This window comes from Calonectris borealis, chromosome 15 (genome assembly GCF_964195595.1).
Source record: "Calonectris borealis chromosome 15, bCalBor7.hap1.2, whole genome shotgun sequence".
In the NCBI taxonomy this organism is placed as follows: domain Eukaryota; kingdom Metazoa; phylum Chordata; class Aves; order Procellariiformes; family Procellariidae; genus Calonectris; species Calonectris borealis.
In genome coordinates this window covers 6,409,713-6,432,683 of record NC_134326.1, presented here as the reverse complement: position 1 = coordinate 6,432,683, position 22,971 = coordinate 6,409,713, and the positions used below count along the sequence as shown (strand labels likewise).

The 22,971-nt window shown below is 38.5% G+C and overlaps 1 protein-coding gene across 1 annotated transcript in view; it reads right to left on the bottom strand.

Annotated features, from left to right (window-relative positions):
• The window catches only part of SLIT3 (slit guidance ligand 3), a 533,309-nt gene that overhangs the window by 81,379 nt on the left and 428,959 nt on the right, over positions 1-22,971 (bottom strand). Inside the window, exons 21-25 of the mRNA XM_075164102.1 lie at positions 14,614-14,682; positions 13,420-13,491; positions 13,165-13,236; positions 6,462-6,533; positions 1,795-1,958 (exon numbers count right to left, since the gene is read on the bottom strand). Of these exons, the coding sequence (XP_075020203.1) occupies positions 1,795-1,958; positions 6,462-6,533; positions 13,165-13,236; positions 13,420-13,491; positions 14,614-14,682 (449 nt within the window). The remainder of the gene's footprint in view (positions 1-1,794; positions 1,959-6,461; positions 6,534-13,164; positions 13,237-13,419; positions 13,492-14,613; positions 14,683-22,971) is intronic.

Genomic DNA, 22,971 nt, shown 5'->3' with positions numbered 1-22,971 from the left:
CTGTCACAGGCCACGCAGATGGCTCCAGCCCGAGGGTAAACCGGCACTTGACATTGTAATAGATCCTGTTGCTTTACCATAAAAGAGCATCACCGATCTCCAGACGGAATAGCACAAGGCGTTGGATCTTAAACATGCACATGGGAAATGGGTTCAGTTCGACTTCCAACTCATGCATTGTTTTTCAAAATATATGTATTGGGATGAGAAAAGGTGAATTTTGCTAGGGCCTGGAGCTTCTTGGAGTATAGTGCCACTCATCCAAACCATCACCAGTTTCTGCTTGTCCCGAGACCACCTCCGAATCAACACTTTTTTCTCCTTTTCTATTCAGATAAAGCGAGCCATGGAGACAGTTGGGACAGTAGAAAGCCCACCAGCTTCCTACTGGACTAAACTAATATTTACATAAAAATCATACAACTGTTTTTGATAGTCTGGATCACAGGTTTACTTATCTCTTGCCTAAGAGTTGCTTGCTTAGTTTTGAGAAAAAGTGAGCATACCTATTGATATATCACAGTTTCAGAATGAAGAAGTCATCTAGCTTCTCTTTCTAGATTAATTTTCAGACCCTGTTTAATATGTAAATAAAATCGTTTCTTTGTTTCACTTTGTGTGAACAAGTACATTATTTGGTACTTTTAGTATTTAGGGTGTATTTGTACTTCACATTTGAAAGACTATTACAAAGTCTGTAGTTCTGATAATTATAGTCAGGGTTCTGATAGTTTTGAGACTGACATTTCGAAGTAATTAAATTACAAGGTTAAAGTTATTAAAAATATATTTGAACGGACATAAAATTCAGCTCAGTCTTGAGAATTTGTGTTCTAAACCCACATCAACACCATCATTTGTTTGTTCAGCAGTTTAATCCCAGTCTCTATAAAATCACGCTGCCAAGCAGCACTGTAAATGTGCATGGCACTCTGAGAGACATAAAAACAGGCTTTATGCCCTCATTCCCATTTCTAAGACAGGGTACTAACCCATCTTTTCCACTATAAATATAGCTCCATCTTCACATACTTGCTGGTAACCTAAGTGAACCTCCAAAACTTTTTTTACAATAAGAACGTACAGGTATATCCTAATCTGCATTCAGTAATAAGCTACTTGATCCACAAAAAATTGTGCTCCTTATCATTTGTCTAACTGCTCTCTAATGCAGCATACTCCTATCACGGACTACCCCTAACCGTTAATAGCTGCACCTCAACCCTCTCCTGCGTGAATGTACACTGTATTCAGACATGAAACATTTTCCATAATCTACAGTTTCTGATACAGAGCTGATGAGGACAGTTTGCAGATCTTCAAATGAAAATGTACTTTTGGTAAATATTTGCTTTCCAGAAGCATTCTCAGTTTCTCAGTTTTCAAGTAAACGTACACAATAACTAGAGTGCTCTGTATTTTTAAAATAACCCTTATTTTACCAAATTTTTCTGGGGTAAGTAGAAGGCCAAAATCAATTTATTCGCTCAAATAAGTTCTAACAACATCCTATATGCCAACTTGCCATTATATAATCTGGTGCGAGCAACAGGAATACTAACTCTTCTGGGGTCTGCTGGTTTTCCTTCCAGTGGCGCAGTTAACTGCACTTTGTGGAAGAACACTTGAAAATGCAACTTGAATGTAATGTGATGGTTCAGAAAAAGAAAGCCAAGCCCAACTCCCCCCCAAACTCACTTTAAAACCAAACAGCTTCCACGAGTATAAAAATAAAGCACTGTATATGAGGAACAGCAACAGGACAGAACAGCGAGCCTCCCAGCTTGCTCCTACCTTTGCACTGGAAGTGGTGAGTCGGTGTTGTGAGCAGCAGCCTGTCCACCATGGCGTCAGGCCCGCTGCAGCGGGCTATCCCTGGCTCTTTGTACCCTGCCTTCACCCACTCGGAAAGCCAGCGGAGGTTGCAATCACAGTGCAAGGGGTTGGTACCGAGAGCCCTGGTGGTGTAAAACAATTAACAGCACTTATTTTGGCTTGCAAGCAAAGATAACATCCCTGATCTCATTGAGGCACATTTTATTCTACACTTTTACAGGAATGCTTTACTTCCAAATGTGGGAAAGATCTTCTGAGTATTCAGAATGTCTTTTAGATTTATCTCCTCCAGTATTCCCACTCTTTTCCTTTCTTCCCATCATTAGCTAGGGAGGTTGTATAAATACCTAACAACAAATCACTTTTTCAAACAATAAGTCACTTTTTCAAACAATTGTGCTTGAGCAATGTTGCCAGACATATTGCTTTCATCAAATTTATCACGTTGGTTTCTTTTATTTAAGTCTTTGGCCTTCATGAACATATTCTAACAGTGAATTGTGTAATTTAGTTTGGATCTGATGACTCACATTAATGTCTCCTCACTAGATGAAACATGTACATACAGGATACCCCTGTTTTCAAAACTGCAACCTGGTGTCTGCTGAGTTTGTTTCTGGCTTTGAAAACACATTTGCTGGTTAACCCATCGCTTGAGTTAGGTCATATGGTTGAAGTAGATGCATTCACATAGTGTAATTATAATTCACAGAACTTTTTCATTATTCATGGTGATCTATCCAAAAGAAAAAAAAACTTTTTACCTTAAAATTAGGTGCTGCCTTGATTAATTTATACTATTTTTTCTCTTACGGAAAGTGTCTTTTCAGGCAATCAGTGAATTACAAACGAAGTCCAGACTTCAGAAAAGTCGGTTTAAAAACAACTGATTTTTGAAAGTGTAAAGAAATGCATGTTGGAAGTCTGAATTTATTTTGCTGAAAGTAAATGTAAGGCTTTAGCTGTACAACACCTGAATTGCCATGGGAAGAAAATTAACTAAAAGTTAGCATAGGGAAGAGATACTAAAGAAACCAATAATTCAAATTGGTTTTTAGACTTTACTGCTTCTGCATATGTTATAAACTATTTTTAAGATGGTATTTTAAACTCAAGCTTCTTTCAAATAAAAACATATCAGACAGGATATTAAGATAGAAACCTCAGTAAATTTGTTGATACATTTCTATTGGAGTGACTAATGAACCCACTGTGCCCTAGACAGATTCATAATGAGAGTTCAGAGGTTCAAACCCTGTCTAGGGCTCATTCATCAAAATTAAACGTGTACTGCAGCACAGTATTAAAAAATATCCATCCATTCCTTCTGTAAATCCATTGCTTACAATGGAAAAAAACCTACTGGGTTGACTTTTTGACCCTGTAACTGTGATCAACTGGCTCACTTGTCCAAGGTCAAACAAAATGCAGCAGTGAAAGTTGGACCAAGAAATTAACTTTAGCGTTGAGTAACTGCCATATATAAAATGGGAGTGGGAGGACAACAGAAAGCTAGTTACCATGTTAATTAATCTTTATATACTATGTTAGAAATAAAGCTGCTCTATAGACACTAGAAATGATTACCAATAGCGCTGTTGTACAACTGCAGAAATTATCACTTGTATCTTTCTGTTCTTTTGTTTGTGGGGTGGTTTTTTTTTCATTTCTAGGAACTATAGTGAATTCTTGTATTTTCATTCATGAGTTCTAACACACTCTCTCTATTTCTTTGCCCACTATAGCAAAATATTTCCAGAAGGTAAAAATATCTTGTGCTGTAATGAAATACCACCAGCAGCATTTTCAAAATGTTGTGCAGATATTTCTGTTCAGACACTTTTTTTTTGAGGCAACTTAGAATAAAGTGAATTAAAATAACTCTAGCCATGATAATGTGGAGAAACAGAGGAGGGTACAGCTTATTTTTATAGGTAACTAACATAAACTTGGGTAAAGATGAGGCTTTCTTTGTGCAGTCCCTGGAGTGCCGAGAGGTCAGTTTACGTGTGGGCAGTATTTGGGAAATGGAATCAGTTACAGAGTGGTGTGTATGTGAATGGTGAGGACAGCAACTGCAGGAACCCACCTAACTGAGAAGGTCTCAGTTCTACCCCACAGATTTTGGTTTCTTTTTAAGTATTAATATATGTGATTCCTCCGTAGTGCTGTAACATTTTTATCATTGCCCTGGACTAAACAAGGTCATAGAGTCATGGCTTAAATTGTATGATTCAAGTAAATAAAGTACTAAATAGTAAACAAAAACAGTGTGTATACCATATACAAACTTTCCTCTGTCTTTAGTGAGGTATATCAGCTATATAGTTTGTCATAATAGTTACATTACAACAATATTATGTTTACAATGTAAAGGAAATTTGGTGAACATTTTCTTGCAGGCTTTAAACAGCTATGGAAAAAGTGATTGAAGGATCTAGATCTCTGTTTTGTTCTTCCAATTACAAACCAATTCAAAGCTATTACAAGACTCTGACTAAAATAAATAGTTTTGTCTATGTACACAAATATTTCTTTGCAATTCTAAAGGTTAATTTGATGCCCTCCCTCTTCCCCTCCGCCCAAGCTGTACTGATGCAGAAGGCCAGGCTGATCATCCTGCTCAACACCTTGGTGGTCAGCTTTCTCCAGCCATAATGCCCACCCTGCTCTTAGCCACACAGCTTGTAAAGTCAACATAAAATTTTGTTCTCCCATGCATTATGAGTTTGATGAGTAGCAACCCCTTGTATCATTTTCGAAATTATTCCAAGTGCATGCTTTCTCCTTGAAGATCTATATATCAGGAAGAGCTCAGAATGTCTTTATTTTCAGTTATACATTACTTCGTTTGAGTAAGCACAGCTTTTTCTGGCATGTGAAGAGCAAAATCATTGTGGTTGCTAAAAGTTTCAGAATCCTGTTTAAGAAATTGGAGAGCACAATTGCACTGTAAAATTCAATTGTTCAGCTGTGCAAATTACACCCCAGACAGGTCTTATTTATTTTATGGATCCTATTTATTACTGTTCATTTGAGCTTTGCGTATTTTACATTTCTGGCAGCACATACATCTAAACAGATAGACTGCAGTAACTGTATTGGGCCAAAGGGGGTTTTATCACTCCCTAAGGTGAACAGTTTACCCACGAAAATTGTATCTGCACTTCATTTAAAGTAAACCCTGAGGAAAATCCAAACAAATGGGGCATGATATGTTTATCTCTTGAGTTCTAAAAATACCCTCAGAAGCCAGATTCCCAGTATGGAAGGTGTCACTGCGCTTCCAAAAGGCGATGCAGGGCTTCAGCACAGTCAGACTTTCATTCCAAAACAACATATAAAATGACTTGACTATACTGAGAACATGATGAAGAAATACATTTTGTGCAAAACGAATATTTTCTCTGACTTAGATGCCAAGGTGTAAGCTTGAAACAGAGCAGGTTATTTCTCAGTTGAAGTTGAAATTACCTAAGTTGCTTACATACGATTTCTGTCCCTGCCAATCGGACATATCTTTATTTTTTATTCTCTAGAGAGAAACTGAGACAGAAAGCTGTTACACAGAAATAAAGAGTCCGAGGACATATTTGCTACCCAGAAAATATGTAAATATGTGTTCAGGTAAGTGTTCTGGCAGGCACGTTTAAGGTTGCAAAGAGAGAAATAGAGATATAAAACCTACGTTAAATGCACACATATCTGTTTGTTTGTCTAGATGTGTATACATCAACATCCACTCGCATGCATGAGGGCAGCATTAGAGCAGAAAATATCCGTATCAACTTGTGAAATGAGTCACTTCACAAAATGACCGAGACATACCCAACCCTCTGATTACTTGAGGACAGTAATCAAGAAACATGCTACACAAAATTACTTTTCCTTTACACCTATTGTTTAATAATGTGCAGTATCACACATCATCTCAGTGAGAAAACATTTTCTGTTCACTCATTTGGCACCAACTGTTACACTTCAGGTTTATTTTGTAACAACCACAGCTATTTGTCTTTACAGTTCTTTCATCAACTGAACTGCATTTAAAAATATCCTGGACCTCCACCAATACAATAGTAATTTCCTGAAATATCTGAAACTTCTAACGATTTTTGCAAATTATGGAACGAAGTATTAATGCTGTGAAATGGCCAATTTCCATATGATTAAATATATATGCCTGAAGTAGTGATTCATCAACAAGTTCATATACTGACATTTCAGTATGCAAAACATATGACACTTATTAAGCACAGAATTCACATTTGCTTAATATTTGCTCTTTGTGGGAGGTTTCCTGTCTCACTCTTAGACCATAACATACTCTGCATTTCACATAGACAATGCTGAAAGAAAGCCTTAAACACAAAGTCCACAGAAGAGGAAACTGTCACATTTCTCATTTGGTTTTCCTTAAGAAAATATTTCGGTAACTAGTAACAACAGGTTCTAGTATTTTTTTATTTCCTTTGAACAGATGCGCTATGAATATCCAGAGCAGAACATGGCAAGAAAGCAGAAAAAACAGAAAAGCTATACAATCTTAAATTTGTAATAATATGTACTGTTTTATAAATCTGAAACCGTCAATCAAACAGATGAACCCAGACAGAAGTACTTACAGATGGGACAGGGATACCAGGTCGTTGAAAGAACCTTCGGGAACACTGGAAATATCGTTTCCATGGAGCGTTCTAAAAGAGGGGAGAAGCAGGAAGGTATTAAACCACAGTATTTTATCTGCTCCCCACAAGTGAAGGAATTGGTGCTTAAGAAGGATATTTAATTTTGTTTCTTTCAGAGTTTCTATGAGCTTCACAACTCACGAGCTTCTGTGCTTTATTACTTCTACTTCTAGATGTTGACATTTAAAATAATGATACAATCGGAATTGTTGGTGACTAATGTTTTAAATTAAAAAGGTGACATACTATTTATGCCATTAAAAGTATACTGATGACAAGCAGACCCTCACATACAGACCTGCAATGCTTTTGTAGAATCCCATTAGCTGGAAACACAGAAAAAACAGAAGAGGGAACATAGGAACCGTGGAAGTTAAATTAAATACTGACTTCAGAGAGATCCTAGGAGAGAGCAAGGGTCTATGAGGCAAATATATTTGCACTTTCACATTCTAGTTTCCCATTCTTACAGTAGGAAATACCTCTCTGTATGGTATTTTAAAAACCCGTTCGACAAATACATTTATGCTGCCAGGGAAAATACTTGAAATTAGTTGTTTTAGGGCATTATTCAACCTGCGCAGAGAAACTATCATTTTTCTAGCAGGGTTTTCAGGATTCTTGTGAAAGGGTTCTCCGCTGCTTCCAGGACAATTTAAGCAGATACTTTATCTCCTTTCTAAGAAATACATTTGTGTGTGTGTTACATAGGCAAGCATAAATGGAAAGATTTTTCTTGCAGCTTGTAGAGCACAATACTTGTATTCAAAGTGGCAGACACAAGAGTAAAAATCATTATTTGTGATTACTTGTGGTTTTCATTGCAGTTGCAACTGAAGGCCCTGCTACAAAGTAGGGCACCACCACTAGAGGTTGTGACAGACAAACAGAGAGGAAGAGCACTGCTTGCAGCACCAAAGCTATGATCAGACAGGAAAACATGCAGCAACAAAGGAGTGTGCGGGAGGGCACAGGATGCTGGGGGCAACAATTGCATAAAAACTATCCGGAAAATGCACCAGAGAAGATACACAATCATGTAAGATTTTATTTTATAGATAAATAAAATCAGCTATTCAGCTGCTGCATCCTCTGCCTCACTAGGTAATTATCTGGCAAAAAATAGTATAGAGAAAAATAGTTATAGTTTATTCTAACTTTTCTAGTTTGCATGTCGCTGAATACCAGCTTACTACTTCACATAGTAACAGACAGAAATAACTTATATGGAGCCAATAGGCGTCGATTCCGCTGGATCTCATTAGTCGTTTCTTAAGCAAAAGTTGGTGGAAAAATTGCAAAGGAAAAGGACATCAATATTTTAAAACTATATTTTCTTTTGCACTTCTCCCCTGAGCTGGTTCAGTTATATCAAACTGCTGTATTGTTTATGTCCTCTTTCCCAGGTCCAGGAATTACTGTCAGTGCTCCAGACGTGGCAGAGGAGGGTGGAAAACAGAGACCTGCTCTGTGTCAGTTTTGTAGCAGCTCTTTCCCTCGAGTCATTTAGTTTCTAATTTACCTGGTGATTTGCGGAACACAGCAATCACATCTTATTTTTTATTTTTGTGACTGTAAAAATGCTTGAAACGGTGCACACTACATTTGTTTAAAACAAACCAAACATCTGGGCCCACGGAAATACACAATAGCCCAAGATGAAAACAAAAGCATCTCTTTTTGCATCCCTTCTTCCCTTTCTCCACCCAAACACCACTAGAACATTCACCAGGATCTACATGATGTCTTAAAACTCTTATGAATTCTATCTTTACGTGCTGCCTTACACCAGCATACACAGCAAGGAAAGCCAAACTTGCCAGAGGAAGATACACCTTGTCCTGTCTCCTGTGAGCCGGGGCCCTGCCATGGGTTTGTGAACTATGTGAGTATAAGCAATGTTACCACGATCACGTTTCACAGCTGCTCATTGCAGCTGCAGTTTCTATCTATTGTACAGCAAAGTTTTTCTACAGAGCATGAAACCACAAAAACTACAGCAGAGTTATCCTGCTGGCAGCCCTCTCCAGTTCTTGATGCCAGTATTCCAAAAACTTCCCCTTCCAACATCCTGATTCTGAAATTTTCTTTTAAGCATACCTAGGTTTTGGCTATTAATAATAATACTTGGCATATATAAGGATGGATCTCCAAGCAATTAATGTGAACAGGAACAGGAAGGATATGAGCTCCCACACAGTAACTCCAGATAAAGCACACTCACTAATTCTATACAGAATGACCAACTGACGGAGACATACCCCACAGCTACTAAATAAGGAGTATTTTTGTTGGTATATGGATGCAAGATCAGGCCTGGTCAACAACTTGTCAGCAAAATGTTCCCTCCTTCAATGAAATGAGCATATTTAAATAAGCAGACATTCATAATGAGCTTATATTCTGATCTTTTAAACTACTGAAAGGTGTGCAAGACAATTGTCTCTGAACAGACAGCAGAACTTATATTTATCTTCATGTCATATCAGTTGTGTTTGTTCTGTGAAGGGGTGCATTTTCTTTCCTGGATGTCTTGGAAACTTATTCCAAGAGAAGCTAAAGAATGACAAAGCCATTTATCTGTAAGAAGGTAAAACCATCAAAAATATAAAACCATTTGGAATGAATGGCTTGACTACATATCTCAAACATTGAGGTATGTTTCATGGATGCAAATGCCTGCATTTTAATAAAAAAATCACGTCAGCAACATCATCACCCATGCAGCTAAAATGAAATGATAAATGCTAAAAAACTTAAAACCCCACAATAATAAATAGTGGCAAGAGAATTCAACAGTGCAATAAAATCTTCTTCTTCTTGGGCCAACAACAGGAACACATTTTTATACCACAAATCCTTATAAGCAAATAGCCAAATAAAATCTTAAAGCATTTGGACAGTTAAAGCACACACATTGATGTGTGTGTTCTCCCTCAAAAGCACAACTTCTAGGTATCCTCTTATCTAAAAACTGGTAAACAGCAGGGGTATGAATTTAAGGTGATGGGGATCTCCTCTCAGAGCAGAGAGTAACAAAACACTTGAATTCTTGAAATAAAAACTTTCTTCTACATGTAATCTCACTAACTCATTACTTTGTCTTTAGGTAAGGAAATGAACTAAACATATCCTTTTGGGTTGGGTTTTTTTGTTGTGTGTTTTTTTTTTTTTTTTTACTAACTGTTCCCAAGTCCTGCCTCCTTGTCTCAACATTAGCTTACTACAGACACAAAGGGGATGCTTTTTCAGTAAACAATGATCTACCCTGTAAAGACAGAAATGTGGCTAAAAGCTTGGCTGAGCTTACAAAGCCACATCCCATCAGGGGCAAACACCTACAATGAGCCCCAAAGGATGCCAAACCCTGCATCCTCTCCTGTCAGAGGAAGTGGGAAGTCACTGCTTAATGCTCGTAACAACCGCGCCTTGTGCAGATTTACTGGATAAGCACAAGTAGTCATTCTGCGATTAAAAAAAAAAAAAAAAACAAGAAACAAAGCCAAATAATGTTTCTGTAGGTCAACTCAGTGCAGCACCCAACAATGAAAGTATATTTCAAAAATTGGTTCCAAAGTTGTGCCTGAAGAGTATTTGTCGCAGCTTTATCATCACACATATTACTATGTTTGTGTGAGCTCTGAACTGCAGTAAATATCCATCAGTTTTCAGTAAAACTAGAATATCTCATGTTAGTAAAATATTCTGTAGCTCATTTTATCATTTTTTTTCATAAATATAACATGCAAAATTGTTTAGTGAGCTGAGAAAATATTTTTATTTCTGGACTTTGCCTCTTAATTAAATCTGGACAAAATGTCAGAAGTTATAACATTGTTATACAATAAAAATAATCTTTAAAATAATCAGTTCAGGTCAACCAGAGAGTTCTAATATTTATAATTACTTCATCTCAATCTCAGCTTTTTAAATCTGTTTACGTTTAGCTTCAAAAAAGACTAGCTTTGAACAAAAAACCCAAAACAAAACCAAAAAACAAACCCACAATTTTTCACTGCAATAGTTCTGGTGCAAAAACCTACTGATATCAACTTTTGCTTATTAAAAAAAAATCCTTAATTGAAATGTTGAAATTGCTCCCCAGCACACTTTGGCTGCCATTATGGATAAGCCATGTGAAGATTGAAGATTAAAGGCTTGACTGTGTAAACGCCGCTACATATTCAGTCTTAAACATAAACATGTTGACTCTGCGGTTTTCTCAGTTGGGCTTGTGTTGAAAAGTGTAAGAGAGAGAGGACCGAACCAGATATCTGGCGAAGATCAACTTCATCATACATCTATGATTATTCTGATTTTCAAATACATATTCACTTTATTTACTATAGAGAGGCAAAAAGTAAAGAAAACATGAGGAATTTGGAAGACACAGAAGCTTGTATGAGAAGGGTCTGCTAACTTCAAAGGCATGCACAGCCGAAGGTGAGATCTCTATATTCTTTTTACTAAAAAAAGAAATATGTGGAAATTCTTTTGCTGATATTTTCTCTTTTAAACTCCCCTGAGAATATGGATAATAAATAACTGACAATAATAGATTGCACACTGTCACTCGGAAGCCATTTTCTCTCTGGAGGATTGATTTTTAACAACAACATAAATGACGTGCAAAAGTTGTAGCTGATACCAGAGTTTTGTGGGCCGTAATAAATCAAAATAATCTGGAGGCTTCCAAATGCATGAAGTAGAGGCAGAGATTCCCATTTAGGCTTCCTTACACTCGGGCGGCTCTGTGCAAGACAGGAAGGGCTTCTCCCTTGAAGGAGGAAGGTATTTTTTCAATTTGATTACCAGATCATTTCAAAAAGCCAAAAGATAACAGTTGTTATTAAAATATTGCCCTTTGTCTCTGTCCATATGTGGCCTGCAAGAACAGAAGTGAAAAGACAAATTGCAGCTATTGGAAAGAGTGAGGCATGGTGTATCTACACTGTAATTCAGGGTAGAGAGTCCCAAACAAGCTTTAATCAAGCTAGCTTGCATATCAGAAGCAGGCCAGAAGACAGCTCCATATGGAATAATTTATTTGGCCATGAAACAGAATATATTCATCTGTGGCTGAATTTCAGGACTCATGTAACAGCTCAAATGTGACCATCCTAGTACGATAGAAATCAGAGTCCCATGCCAAACTTAAAACAACAAATCCAAATCACGTATCTTTCTTGCTTTTAATAATGAAAACTGGGAATCTAAAGCTGCCTTGTAAGTTAGGTGGTTGAAACCTAAATATCTGTTTTACCACTCAAACCACAGTGAAAGAGCTCGGCCAAACAGCACTGCCTTATTGCTTCCACAGTTGCAGTACTGCCCATGTCGACACCGTAATTCCACACTTTCGGAGTCAGTGCACAGCAACCATTGCTCTTTAATTCACAGAAGCTTCTGCATGTGAATGACATCTGACTTTTAAAAAAACCAGAAAATACTAATTTGAAGTTTCAAAGCACTCAGAACATATTCTTCAACTCCTCTGTCCTGACCTTTTACTGTTCAAAGCTTTCTCCTTCAGCACACTGAATAATCTCATCACAGATGAACCATTTAATTAACTTGCTTTCAGTTTACTGTGCAAGTAATGATGACCCACTTGTGTTGCGGGGCAGTGGGGAGGAAGGCGGCTCCTCCACCTTGTCCTGACAGCTGCACACAGGGTCATGTGTCCACGCAAATAACTGAGCAAACCCAACTTGGGGTTTGTTTCTGATGGGGCAGATGGGCAGTGACAGACAGTAAATACGAGGCTGAAGCAGGAAGTCAGTCTAGCAGATGCCTAAGAAAAGCTGGGGAGGGGGCTGCTTGCTGGAAGGAACAGGCCCACAGCCCACAATCCAAGATGATATAAAGAAGATGACTTTCAGAAGAGATTGTAAACAAATTGTTCAATCCAGAAAGCTGCTGAAAGCAGCTACACTGGAAAGAAAGAGTGCAGAAAAGGATCTCCAAAGAAAGAAACCACACATGGACATCTCTAAGTGGGCCACCAGTCAACCTGAGGTGAAATTTCATTGACAATTTGAAGACATTTGAGATGGGCATCTCAGCATTACTGGTGCCCAGCCACTGGCTTGACTTACTCGTTGTTTTAGTGTGGGGACTTCTAACTTACTTCCTTCAGATTGCACTCTTTTATGTAAAAACCTGCCTGCAGAAATCTAAATTAATAGAAAGTATTCTAAAAGTGCACAAGTGTTCACTAAAGACACTCTTGCTAGCATCCAATGGAAACTTACACTCTAAAGTATGATCAAGTTTTTACAGACAAAGAGAAAAGTCCTTTCCTGTGGGGCACCCAAACATTTTTCAAGTAGAAGAGACAAACAGACTCTACGCAGTCTCTTGGGAGGCCTATTTTCATGATAGTTCTTGTCCCTGAACTATCAGCGAAAAGTCATTCATCCTGCAAATACGTAATTGCTTCTTTTCAAAGTTTAGCATTCACCTGTTCTAGTCATTACCGGACATATTGCACCTAAGTACAAGTACATTGAAGCTAATTGTCTGAAAATATTTATGACTACTGAATCAAGTGAAAGCCATCTGCTCATTAAAAACCTCCCTGCCATCAACAGCATTCTAATAAGCTGCAACTCAGCTGCATCGAAGAAGCGGTACTTACAGCACTCGAAGAGACCTGAGCCCATTGAACGCGTGGACTGGAATGCACCGAAGTCTATTGTAGCTCAAGATGCTGGGAAAATGAGAGAACGGAGTTACAACATTGTATTTTCTTTGATTATTTCACTACTAATTCAACCACAAAGAAGCATGGAAAGCCACATGCTTAAGTAACAAGATATATACTAATTGTTCAACACCTAAGATGGTGTCTGAAAAGCAATTAAAACTGTTGTCAAAGCTTTGGACTACTTACAGTGTTGATAACTGAGTCATGTTGCTGAAGGTGTAATTGGCCAACACGCTTATGCTGTTGTTGCTCAAATCACTGAAGAAACACACAGAGAAAAAAATATCATTTATATGTATGAATTGAGAAATGTCTTCTTTGAAGATTACATAACATCTGCACAGCAAAACGCTTAAAGCAAATGAAAAGTCACATATTATCGATACAATATTTTCTAAGCAACTTTGAATAAGCTCTAAAAGCAAAGCACACCAGACTCCCCTAAAAAGCTTCAGACTCAGAAATATTAAGGCATATTTCCAGCATATAACAACATTAAAAAAAAAAAATCAGTGAATACAAGCAAAATTTTTGAAGAAGGATAAATTAATATAGATGATACAAACACGGGTGAATATTTACTGTACCAACTTGCTTTGCAACTTATTGCATTATTTCCATATGCTCTTCACGTTGACAGCTACTAGAACAAAATTTCATTTTTCATTTAAAAAAAGTCTTTTAGGCTCAAACAGAACATTTTGTTTTGTTGTTGCTCTCCCTTGAAAAACAAAATTAGAGATGTTTCCAAATAAAACACTGTTTTAAAACAGAGGATTCCAGTTTTCCCTTCCATGTTGTTTTTGTCTGAGGTTGTTCCGCCCATTTGACTTGAGGATCTATAGCTGATTCAAACAGCATTTGAAAATTTCTCATAAATAGTTCCGCCCAAGAAATTTCACTCCGGTGTATTTCAGGGAGCAATTTACTGAAAAAAGTCTAGTTGTGTCTCTGTCTGTATGACTGTTCGTAGCAGAAACAGCTATGCAAATTTTCATTGCCTTAACATTATAAATACTGCCTCACCTAGAACAAATCAATGCCGTCTCCTCTGTTAATGACCTTTACAGCTTTGTACAGATAAATCTGCCAAGTGAAACTGTAGCAGCCTGCACGAGAGCTTAGTCCTCTCGCAGAGGCTGGAAGCTCCTGCAGAGGAAGGGTCTCTGGTGCTCTCAGTCACCTCACTCTGTCTCCACTCTTTATGAACACTTATTGGCAGCAGTGGCCACTGTGAAATTCTTTCCAAACTCAAATTACAGAAGGTTTTTGGGTTTGTGGGTTCCCCCCCCTCAAATACTAATTATTTATGTTCCACCTCCAACATAGTGGAGAAAGAGTCATGTAATTTTCTTGACATTGAAACCACGTGTTCCTTACATCAGTGTCAGGTGTCTGAAGGTAGAGAGTCCCTTCGGCACAGCAGTCAGATGGTTTCCTTCCAGATATCTGAAAAAAGTCAGATTTGACAATTACACAAACATGTTAACAAGAACTCCTGTCACTCAATCTGCACCACGAATGAGGAAAATATAAAGTCAGTCACTAAGGAAATTATCTTTGATACATTGCTTTGAAACGATAACATCTGACATGCAAAGCATGAAAGTATTGATTTTTTTTTTTTTTTTTTTAAGACTTGGAAGTGAATAAAGGATCTCTGGCCTACAGCAAACAGAAATGACCATTTGGTTCTTCTATGACAGCAACTGAAGAAGGGGAGAAAAATTGTATGGTTTGTACCCTGAACTTAAAGTTACCTTTAACAAATTTCTATAAGAACACTGAGTGCTGACTGACCCTGTTAGGAAAGTTTTTGTCTTGCATGTAAGTTCCCTGTACAGCCAGAACTGGAAGAGGAGCTGCACTGCCAGGTCTCGGTGTTGCAAAAAGTCTCTCTTATTCCAGTGTCAACACAGCCATCCGTTTGATGCCACATCCGTTACAGCAATTCCTACTATGGCATGTACACCCTCCTCACCTTTCCTTTTCAAAGTACGCTGGTACAGAGGAAAACTTGGTACAAACTGAAGACCAAAGACCAAGTTCTCTTTGAATACATGCTCCTCCTACAAGCCCTAAGTGTATTTAATAAAATAGCTTCTGTTTCCAGGGAGGAAGTTGTTTAAGACACCACTGAATGTGTCTCTATTCAGACACATGTACAGTAAGGCTAAAGCCTTATGGGATAATCCTATGTCCTCATTCTCCTGGAATATAGTGCCTGTATTTTGCAGTTATTCTCCACTGAAGAGATGTGAACATTCAGTAACCAAGGAAAAACCCTGAACAAATATAATAGTTTCCAAAAGTTTGCCCAGAAGAGAGCATGGGAACTCAAGACTCCACAGCTGACTTGTGGTAGCAATGGGATGTGGGGCTTTTCCCGTTTATTACAAAATAATAGAGACAGAGCTGGATTTCTTTTCCTTAACCTTGGCTTTTGGGTGACACTGCATCCCTGGAAGATACGAAGGTAGTAAGGCTCCAATGGAAATTGGCCACTGTGGTGCCATGACACTGTCAAGGTGATGCTCCAGACGTCTGCCAGAAGCTGTATCTACCTGGGAAACAAACCCAACCTTCTCAGAAAGTACTGTGTAGGAGGAAGGCATTTCTCCCTCCACAGATGAGGATAAAAGATGAAATGGTATTTCCCGTCCTTACAAGATACTTTGGGGGCTTTTTCCTAAGGTAGACATGGGGCAACATGATTGACGTGGTATGTTTTGAAAGATAATCAAGTGTGGCCAGGAAACGCAGCCCACAGACACCAGAACACTTAACGTGCTGCCTCTACTACTGAAAATATAATCTGATAAACATGTTAAGAATTTTCATCCCACACATACAATTTCCTTTTCTTTGGCAACAGACCTCCTTATTCTGCAATTACTATAGCAAACAACAATAATAATAGATTATTACTGTGCTATATGTTCCCTCTCTACATTAACTGTAACAACACAGAGATATTTGTGTAAACTAAATCCAAGAAAATTTTCCCACAAACTTTATTTTTACATAATTTAAAAATAAAATCTATAAACGCTAACAGAATTTCTTACATAATACATTTTATAACTGTCACATCTTATTCCCCCCCCCCCCTTCTATTTCAGTATGATGCCCTCTCACCATTTTCTGCTGCTTCAGCTCTCTTTTTCAACTAAACTACTCCAACTAAACTACCCCAGCCTCATGGTTATCCATCCTGTCTGTGCACAGGACCCCATCAAGCCAGAGTTACCTTAGAGCATGCGGTGGAGCTGACCCAGCTCCTGCGAGGATTAGGCTGGACAAGGGGCACTACAGGCTTTTGAATTTTTAACCAAAAGCAAAATCCTTCCTTAATGAAAAAAACTATTGAACAAATTAATCTCTCCATTCACAAAGATCACAAGCATCGAGTGACAGAGTTGTACAGTAAATAGCCCTTGCAAAGTAGTGACAGCTGCTCTGCTGACGCAGATTATCACAAACCAGAGTATGGGTTAGTTATGCCACATTTACACTTCCCATGGATATTCATGTTCAGCAAGTGTAAAGTCACTTGCTTCATTTTGACTAAATTTGGTATAAATTATTTTGAAAATGGAGTTCCTTGGTCAATTCACACCATAAATTGTTACGTAGAAGATCCTCAGAATTCAACCACATATGTTACTATATAAACAGGGCAAATCATGTCTCATTTCCCCCGTCATGGTCTGCTATGGATGCAGCAAGCTGCTGGCAGTCTGTGCCTTCTCTTTCACCCAAGAAAGTCGCAAATCTTAAACCCATCTATGAGGGTAGGCTAGGGTTCCAGTCTTTATTCCAAACAAAATCCAAAGGATTTCCAAGGGAAATCAAAAGCAGGTAATGTATTATGTATTTGGAAGCTATATATGATTTTCCTTTAGGAAAGGAGACTCAATTCTTGCAATGTGTTGAAATCTTCAGAAATACATTTTCAGGATATTCTCTTGTTCATACCAATATGAAACAGCCTGCAGTTTGAACAAACTGATGATGGCTAGCCAAGGCTTCCCCCCCGTTTTGCTTTCTGGTGCAATCAAAAGTCGAGGATGCACATTTTAATCCAGTGCTTCATTATTCAGACTAACATAGACATGCAGACCCCTGGGGTAAAACTCCTACAGAAGATCTGCTTTGAATAGCTGTGGATTTGTACTGCAAGCAATTTGATGGTTATATAAATGTGCGAGCAGAAAGCTGCAATGCTTATACCAGTGGTATAATTTCTGAACAAACACAATTTTACACTGAAAAATTACTGATTATATACTTTTCATGCATGCATAAGAACAATTCACCACTGTTAAACCTTTCACCACATTATACAAAGAATGGCAATATTTTCTAAGCAAAAGGCATTCATTTTGAAAGCACATTTAAGTGCAATGAATCTGAAATAACCGGAGTTTTTAGGGCATAAGAGCATGCCAAGAATCAGGAGGATCTGAGATGCAGCATTTGAAGAAACCAATTGCTGCAGGTGAACTGTTGCCCGTCGCGGGCCAGGCCTCCGTCAGAGCAGGGAGGGGATGCGGGGGCAGCAGCTCTGCCCCTTGCTGGGCTGAAGATGATGTATGGGGGCTGCAAGAGGGCTGGAAGCTGGACATAGTGAATAACACAATTATTCCTGAGGGTGAAGGCGCAGAGCCCAGTTACAAAACTCTGCGTATTTATATATATAAATAAATAAAAAAACATGGATGAAGCTACAGACCCCCTGCCCAAACAAAACAAACCAAACCATAACAGAATGATGTGGAAGGAAGATTGTAGTTTTAATTCTTTTCAATCCTTAGCCAAAGTAAGATGATGTACATGGCATCTGGTATGCAAAGAAATTCTGGCATGAATTAAAAAAATGTATGTCTAATTTTAATGCTCAGAGTCAAGTTATTAATATACAGACAGAGTCAAGAGTGGGTGTCATCTGCCTTAATACAGGCATACTGACTAGTATCCAAAACAACCTCGTTTGCTTCCTAAAGTCTCTAGACTCTGTAGTTTAATATATCAGACTGGAAATTGTTTTTTACCCCGTAAATGCTGCTGGGAATCCTAAAGTCTCGATAATGACTTGTAACCAACAAGCAATTACCAGAGCCAAAATTGAAAAAAACCCCAAAACGCGTTCATGTCTCATAAAATGGCACCAACCACCTACCAGGAAAGGCTTCTTCTAAAACATGACCGAGTGTTGGAGACAGGTAACTGTTTGGCCAGGATGGCTAGCGCTGCGGGGCATGGCCATGCCTCGCTCCGTGCCTGCACCAACCAGCTCTCGGAGCCCAGTGCCTGCAGCAGCCCCGGGGCTCATCCAGCACCTTCCACACACACTAACATCACATATAAAAAATTTAAAACTATCCATAAAAGATGACAGCTGTTCTTTTTCCAACTTGTCTATTTTTATACTCAAACCACTTGGATAGAAGGTGATATAACCCGCATAAGGTGCCAAAGCATCATGTAATGATTTGAATCACTTGGAACCTTTTTTGTACTGAAACACCTATTCAGTCATAAAGTCAAGCTCACAGTGGCAATCTGTGCTAAGAGAAGAAATTGGAGAGAGAAATCAGTTCTCAGGCAGTAACTGAAAAGGCACAAAGCCTTTCCCTTCATTTCTTTAAATACTTCATATAAAATGTTACATTACAAAAAAAGATGATACTCGACAATTTTATGCAGCTCTAAAATTAAGTTATAGTCTAAACTTTTTAATGCAGATATCTATTATCCTAAAATTTTGAGGCAAGTTTCATTTCTTAAAAATGATGGTCTAGAAGAGAATTGGACTGTGAAGGATGAAACACATCCGCAAAGCATATATTTTAAGAGCTTCAATTACAGTTTCTTGAGAAGAAACAAAATTCAAGTATGGATCTAGGACAAATCCGGATCTTGAACCTTCTTAAGTTTTGGCAAATTTGGACTCTGGACCATATGTCAGACCGCAACCTCCAGGTTTGACACACAGAAACATGACTGCGTTTGAGAGAAAAGTGAAGACCCTAAAGTTAAATTTACCTCTATTAGTGCTAAAGTCACCTTTCCGATATGTACTCAAACTTCAGCAGTCACTGAACACATTATTTTATAGTATTGATACTATTTACTTCTTCTAAACTATCAGATTTGAAATGCAGATTTCAAAGTCCTCTATTTCAGCTGTAACTAAAATTTCTTTCTACAGAACTATCCATTCTCTCAGTGGGAGAGTTTTCCTCCGCAGTGATTTAAGCAGGCTGTAAAATCCTTTATGACACAGGACCATGTAAGCCTAAGCTTTGATCTAAATTGGTTCTCTCCTTTATTATCAAAGGAAAATTCATTGAAGTCTGTGTTAAGGTTCAGTGTATAAAATAGTGCAGATTGCCAGACAAGCAAAAGCATTTGCATTCTCAAGCAGATGATTTTCATCAGATATCTCACTTCAGAGTTATCCCTTTGATCAACAGCAATATAGCATACTGAAAAATGGCACTAAATTGTTACAAATTCTACATGTATCATAACTAACTGCTTAGAGCATATTTATTGCAACAACTTGCACGGCCCAGGTATGAGCCACTATTTTTAGTCACAGGTCAAGAAAAATCACAAGTGCCTTGGAAGCAGGAAAGCAGGGTCATGATTGGTGGTAAATACCTCCAAGTAGATGTGGCAGCAAATGGGAAGCAATTGTCAGAATCGTCTTGGCAACTGGAGATTCGGCTGAATAAAGGTGCCATGCTAAGGCCAAGGCAGCAACAGGCAGCAAACTGGAGGTGGGGAATAAAGAGCTAAAAGACAGTTCAATGGGATTCCTCTGCTAGTAAGCAGTTCAGCCACTTGTGAAAACTGTTGTGCCAAATACTGAATAAGTTGCAGGCTAAATGAACCTAACACGCAGAGCAAAAAACACAAACAGGAGAGAGAAGGTTTGTGAGGAGAGAGAGAGAAATGGCAAAAGTAATGCAAATATTAATATGTACTAATATAAATTAAAAAGAAAATAATCGCTAACAATGATGTATGGGTGCAGGTTTTCCTAACAATCCTATCAGTGCTATCATAGCTCAGTGTCATGACAACGTTCAGAGTCTAGAGATGACGTGATTAGTACATATTTATTCTAAAATACACCATGGTCATTATGTTACAGCTTATGCACACGCCGTCCACATAATTGCCTCCAATGTTTTTCCCCAGTGCAAAATATTATTTGCTGTAGGTCCATAAAAGCAGCTGGATGCTGTCAGATAAGACTTTATTAGAAATAGACTATACTTTCGTGAAAAAAAGAAAAAACTGGTGTTCACACACTGAGGTAATATGTAAAAGGAAAAAGAGCATGGGAAACTTACTTCAAACAGATTTGGGAAAAAAAAAGAAGAAAAGGAAAGCCTAAAACACTAAGCAGCAGTGAGGCTACGTTCCAAACTAGCTCATTGAATGAACGTTTTACTTCTGAACATCCAGACTAGAAAACTGAGTATGTTCAAAAAAACCAAGGCTTCTCTTCAGAGCAAGCAAACAGTGGGAAAAAATGTAGGCAGTACGTAAATATAGAGCAAAGGAATTTGCAAGAAACAACATAATATCTCCCTATTCCCAGGAAGCTGAAAGAAGGCTTGCCTACGATGATGGGGGGTTGTGAAGGAATTGCTGAGAAACAGAAATTTCTTGCATCATCATCCCTCTAAAAAGCCAGGAGACTTAGTGATCTTTTCAACTCTATTCTAGATGGGAAGCCTTCCCTGCCAAGGTAATCCCTCCTCCCAAGGGTGGTACAAACCAAACAGAGATGTCTCCTGTCATTCCAAGCTCTAAATATGAAGAGATAATGGTTTTCACATGTTTTGTCTATATACACATCCAAAACAGAAACTCAGGAAGAAAGTTGGAAGGAGCGAGCCTATGTCTCCAGTCCACCATGTAATAAAACATTGCTGGTGATCTTTTTTTGCTGAGCTTAGGTACAGTGAAATTTGACCCAGCAAAGGGTAACATTTTCCCTAGGTGCCTGTGCAAGAGGTATGTTCATTTTTGCACATTGCTATTTAATACCTGTTACAATGAAAGAATTCCTGTTTTAAGGCTATTTTAAGACCCCTAAAAGAATTTAAAAGAACTTCTGAGAAGGCTATATTCAGCCATAACAGACTGGTTTATCTAGATACATGGCAGTTCTTTTCTTATGTTGTATAAAAACACACTGCAGTTCAATAAAAAGCACTGCAGCTAATGCGCCTTGTAAATGAATACATCAATAATGGAAGTTTATAAATGTCAGACTGGCGCATTCATAAAAATTCCTCTAAAATGCTCCCCTGCATCATATCACCATTCAGGCCTCCCACAGGGAGGGGGCTGTGGGCTACCAGGAGAAGAGGCTCTTTACACCCTTGTCCTCTCCTTGGCATGGCCTCTGTCCTTAGTGACCGTGTTTTTGTGCGAGTGCCTCGTGGGAGCATGGAGACCCCAGCACACTGCCCAGAGGTCTCTGTCATGAGAGCGTGGAAGGGGAGAAAGGCAGCGTGGGTTGTGGTAACACGGGGGAAGGGATTTTAACCTATCTGAGCACCTGTGACCACTGTAGCGGCGAGAAAGGTGAGGGCATCCCTGCCCGGGAGACTGCTGTGGCTCTCTCTAGCCATGCAAAAGCCGTGATATCTTCTGCAGCAGGTAATTTACGCGCTTTCCGGTTTCAAGTGCTAACAGATATCCACTGCTACCACAGAAACAAAACAGATTTAAGACGATACTCCAGCCTTAGGACACAGTTCAAGGGATCTAGGATTGCCCTAGGGAAATGGGGGTATTTTGGTGCGAAGAGTGTAAATGGATTGAACAAGATAAATCTCTTTCACCCTGTGCCCAGAAAGCTCTTGGGTTCTCTCTGCCAAGTTTTAGCTGTCCTGAAAATGAGGCAAGAGGTGGGGTTCCACAGGAGACGCTGTTTACCATAGCAGCAATGACAATTCTCAAACACAGAACAATAAAAATACTTAAGTTCACACCAGCAACTTGGGACCTAGATCTGGGCAACATCTTTATCTCAATCCGGAAGCAAAAGGAAGGCAAATAAGATTGATTAATTTTTTGTTTATTCATTTCATTCTTGTCACAGTTTCCACAAACACATGAAATTTTGAGCTTCAGTACCTGCAGCTCATCTTTTGGTATAGATACAAATAAGGAGCTCAGTTTATGTTGGTTGAGAGGAGAGTGAGATCAGGATTGAATTTTGAGACAGCTGGGACAGATTCAAGGTTATATTTGTAGAACACGGAATATTCAGAGCCAGCCAGTCCATGGCTGACTGTGTTCTGCTGACACATTCCTGGATTGAAAGCAGAAAGCCGAACTAGAGGCTTGCACAGCCAAGAGGCTCCTACTGAAGAAGACAGTCACGTAAACTCCTATGAACTCAAACTGCTCAGTCCCAGGCTATTGCCTCATTTGCCAAGAAATAGCTTAAGAAATATAGCAGTTTTTAAGAATGTGAGATTAATTTCACTCTTTCTGTGAAAGTTATGTCGTCAGTGTATCAGATAGCATCAGTAAAACTCAATATGCAAAATTTAAACATAAAAATTCCTCAGTGTGGCAGTGGAAATCAAAGTAACATCTGTGATATCTTATTGTTGGCAAGTCATATTTGAATGCAATCAAACCTGAACAAGAACAGAGCAGAAACCACCTTGCAGAGTTTTTATCGCTGATGGCAATATA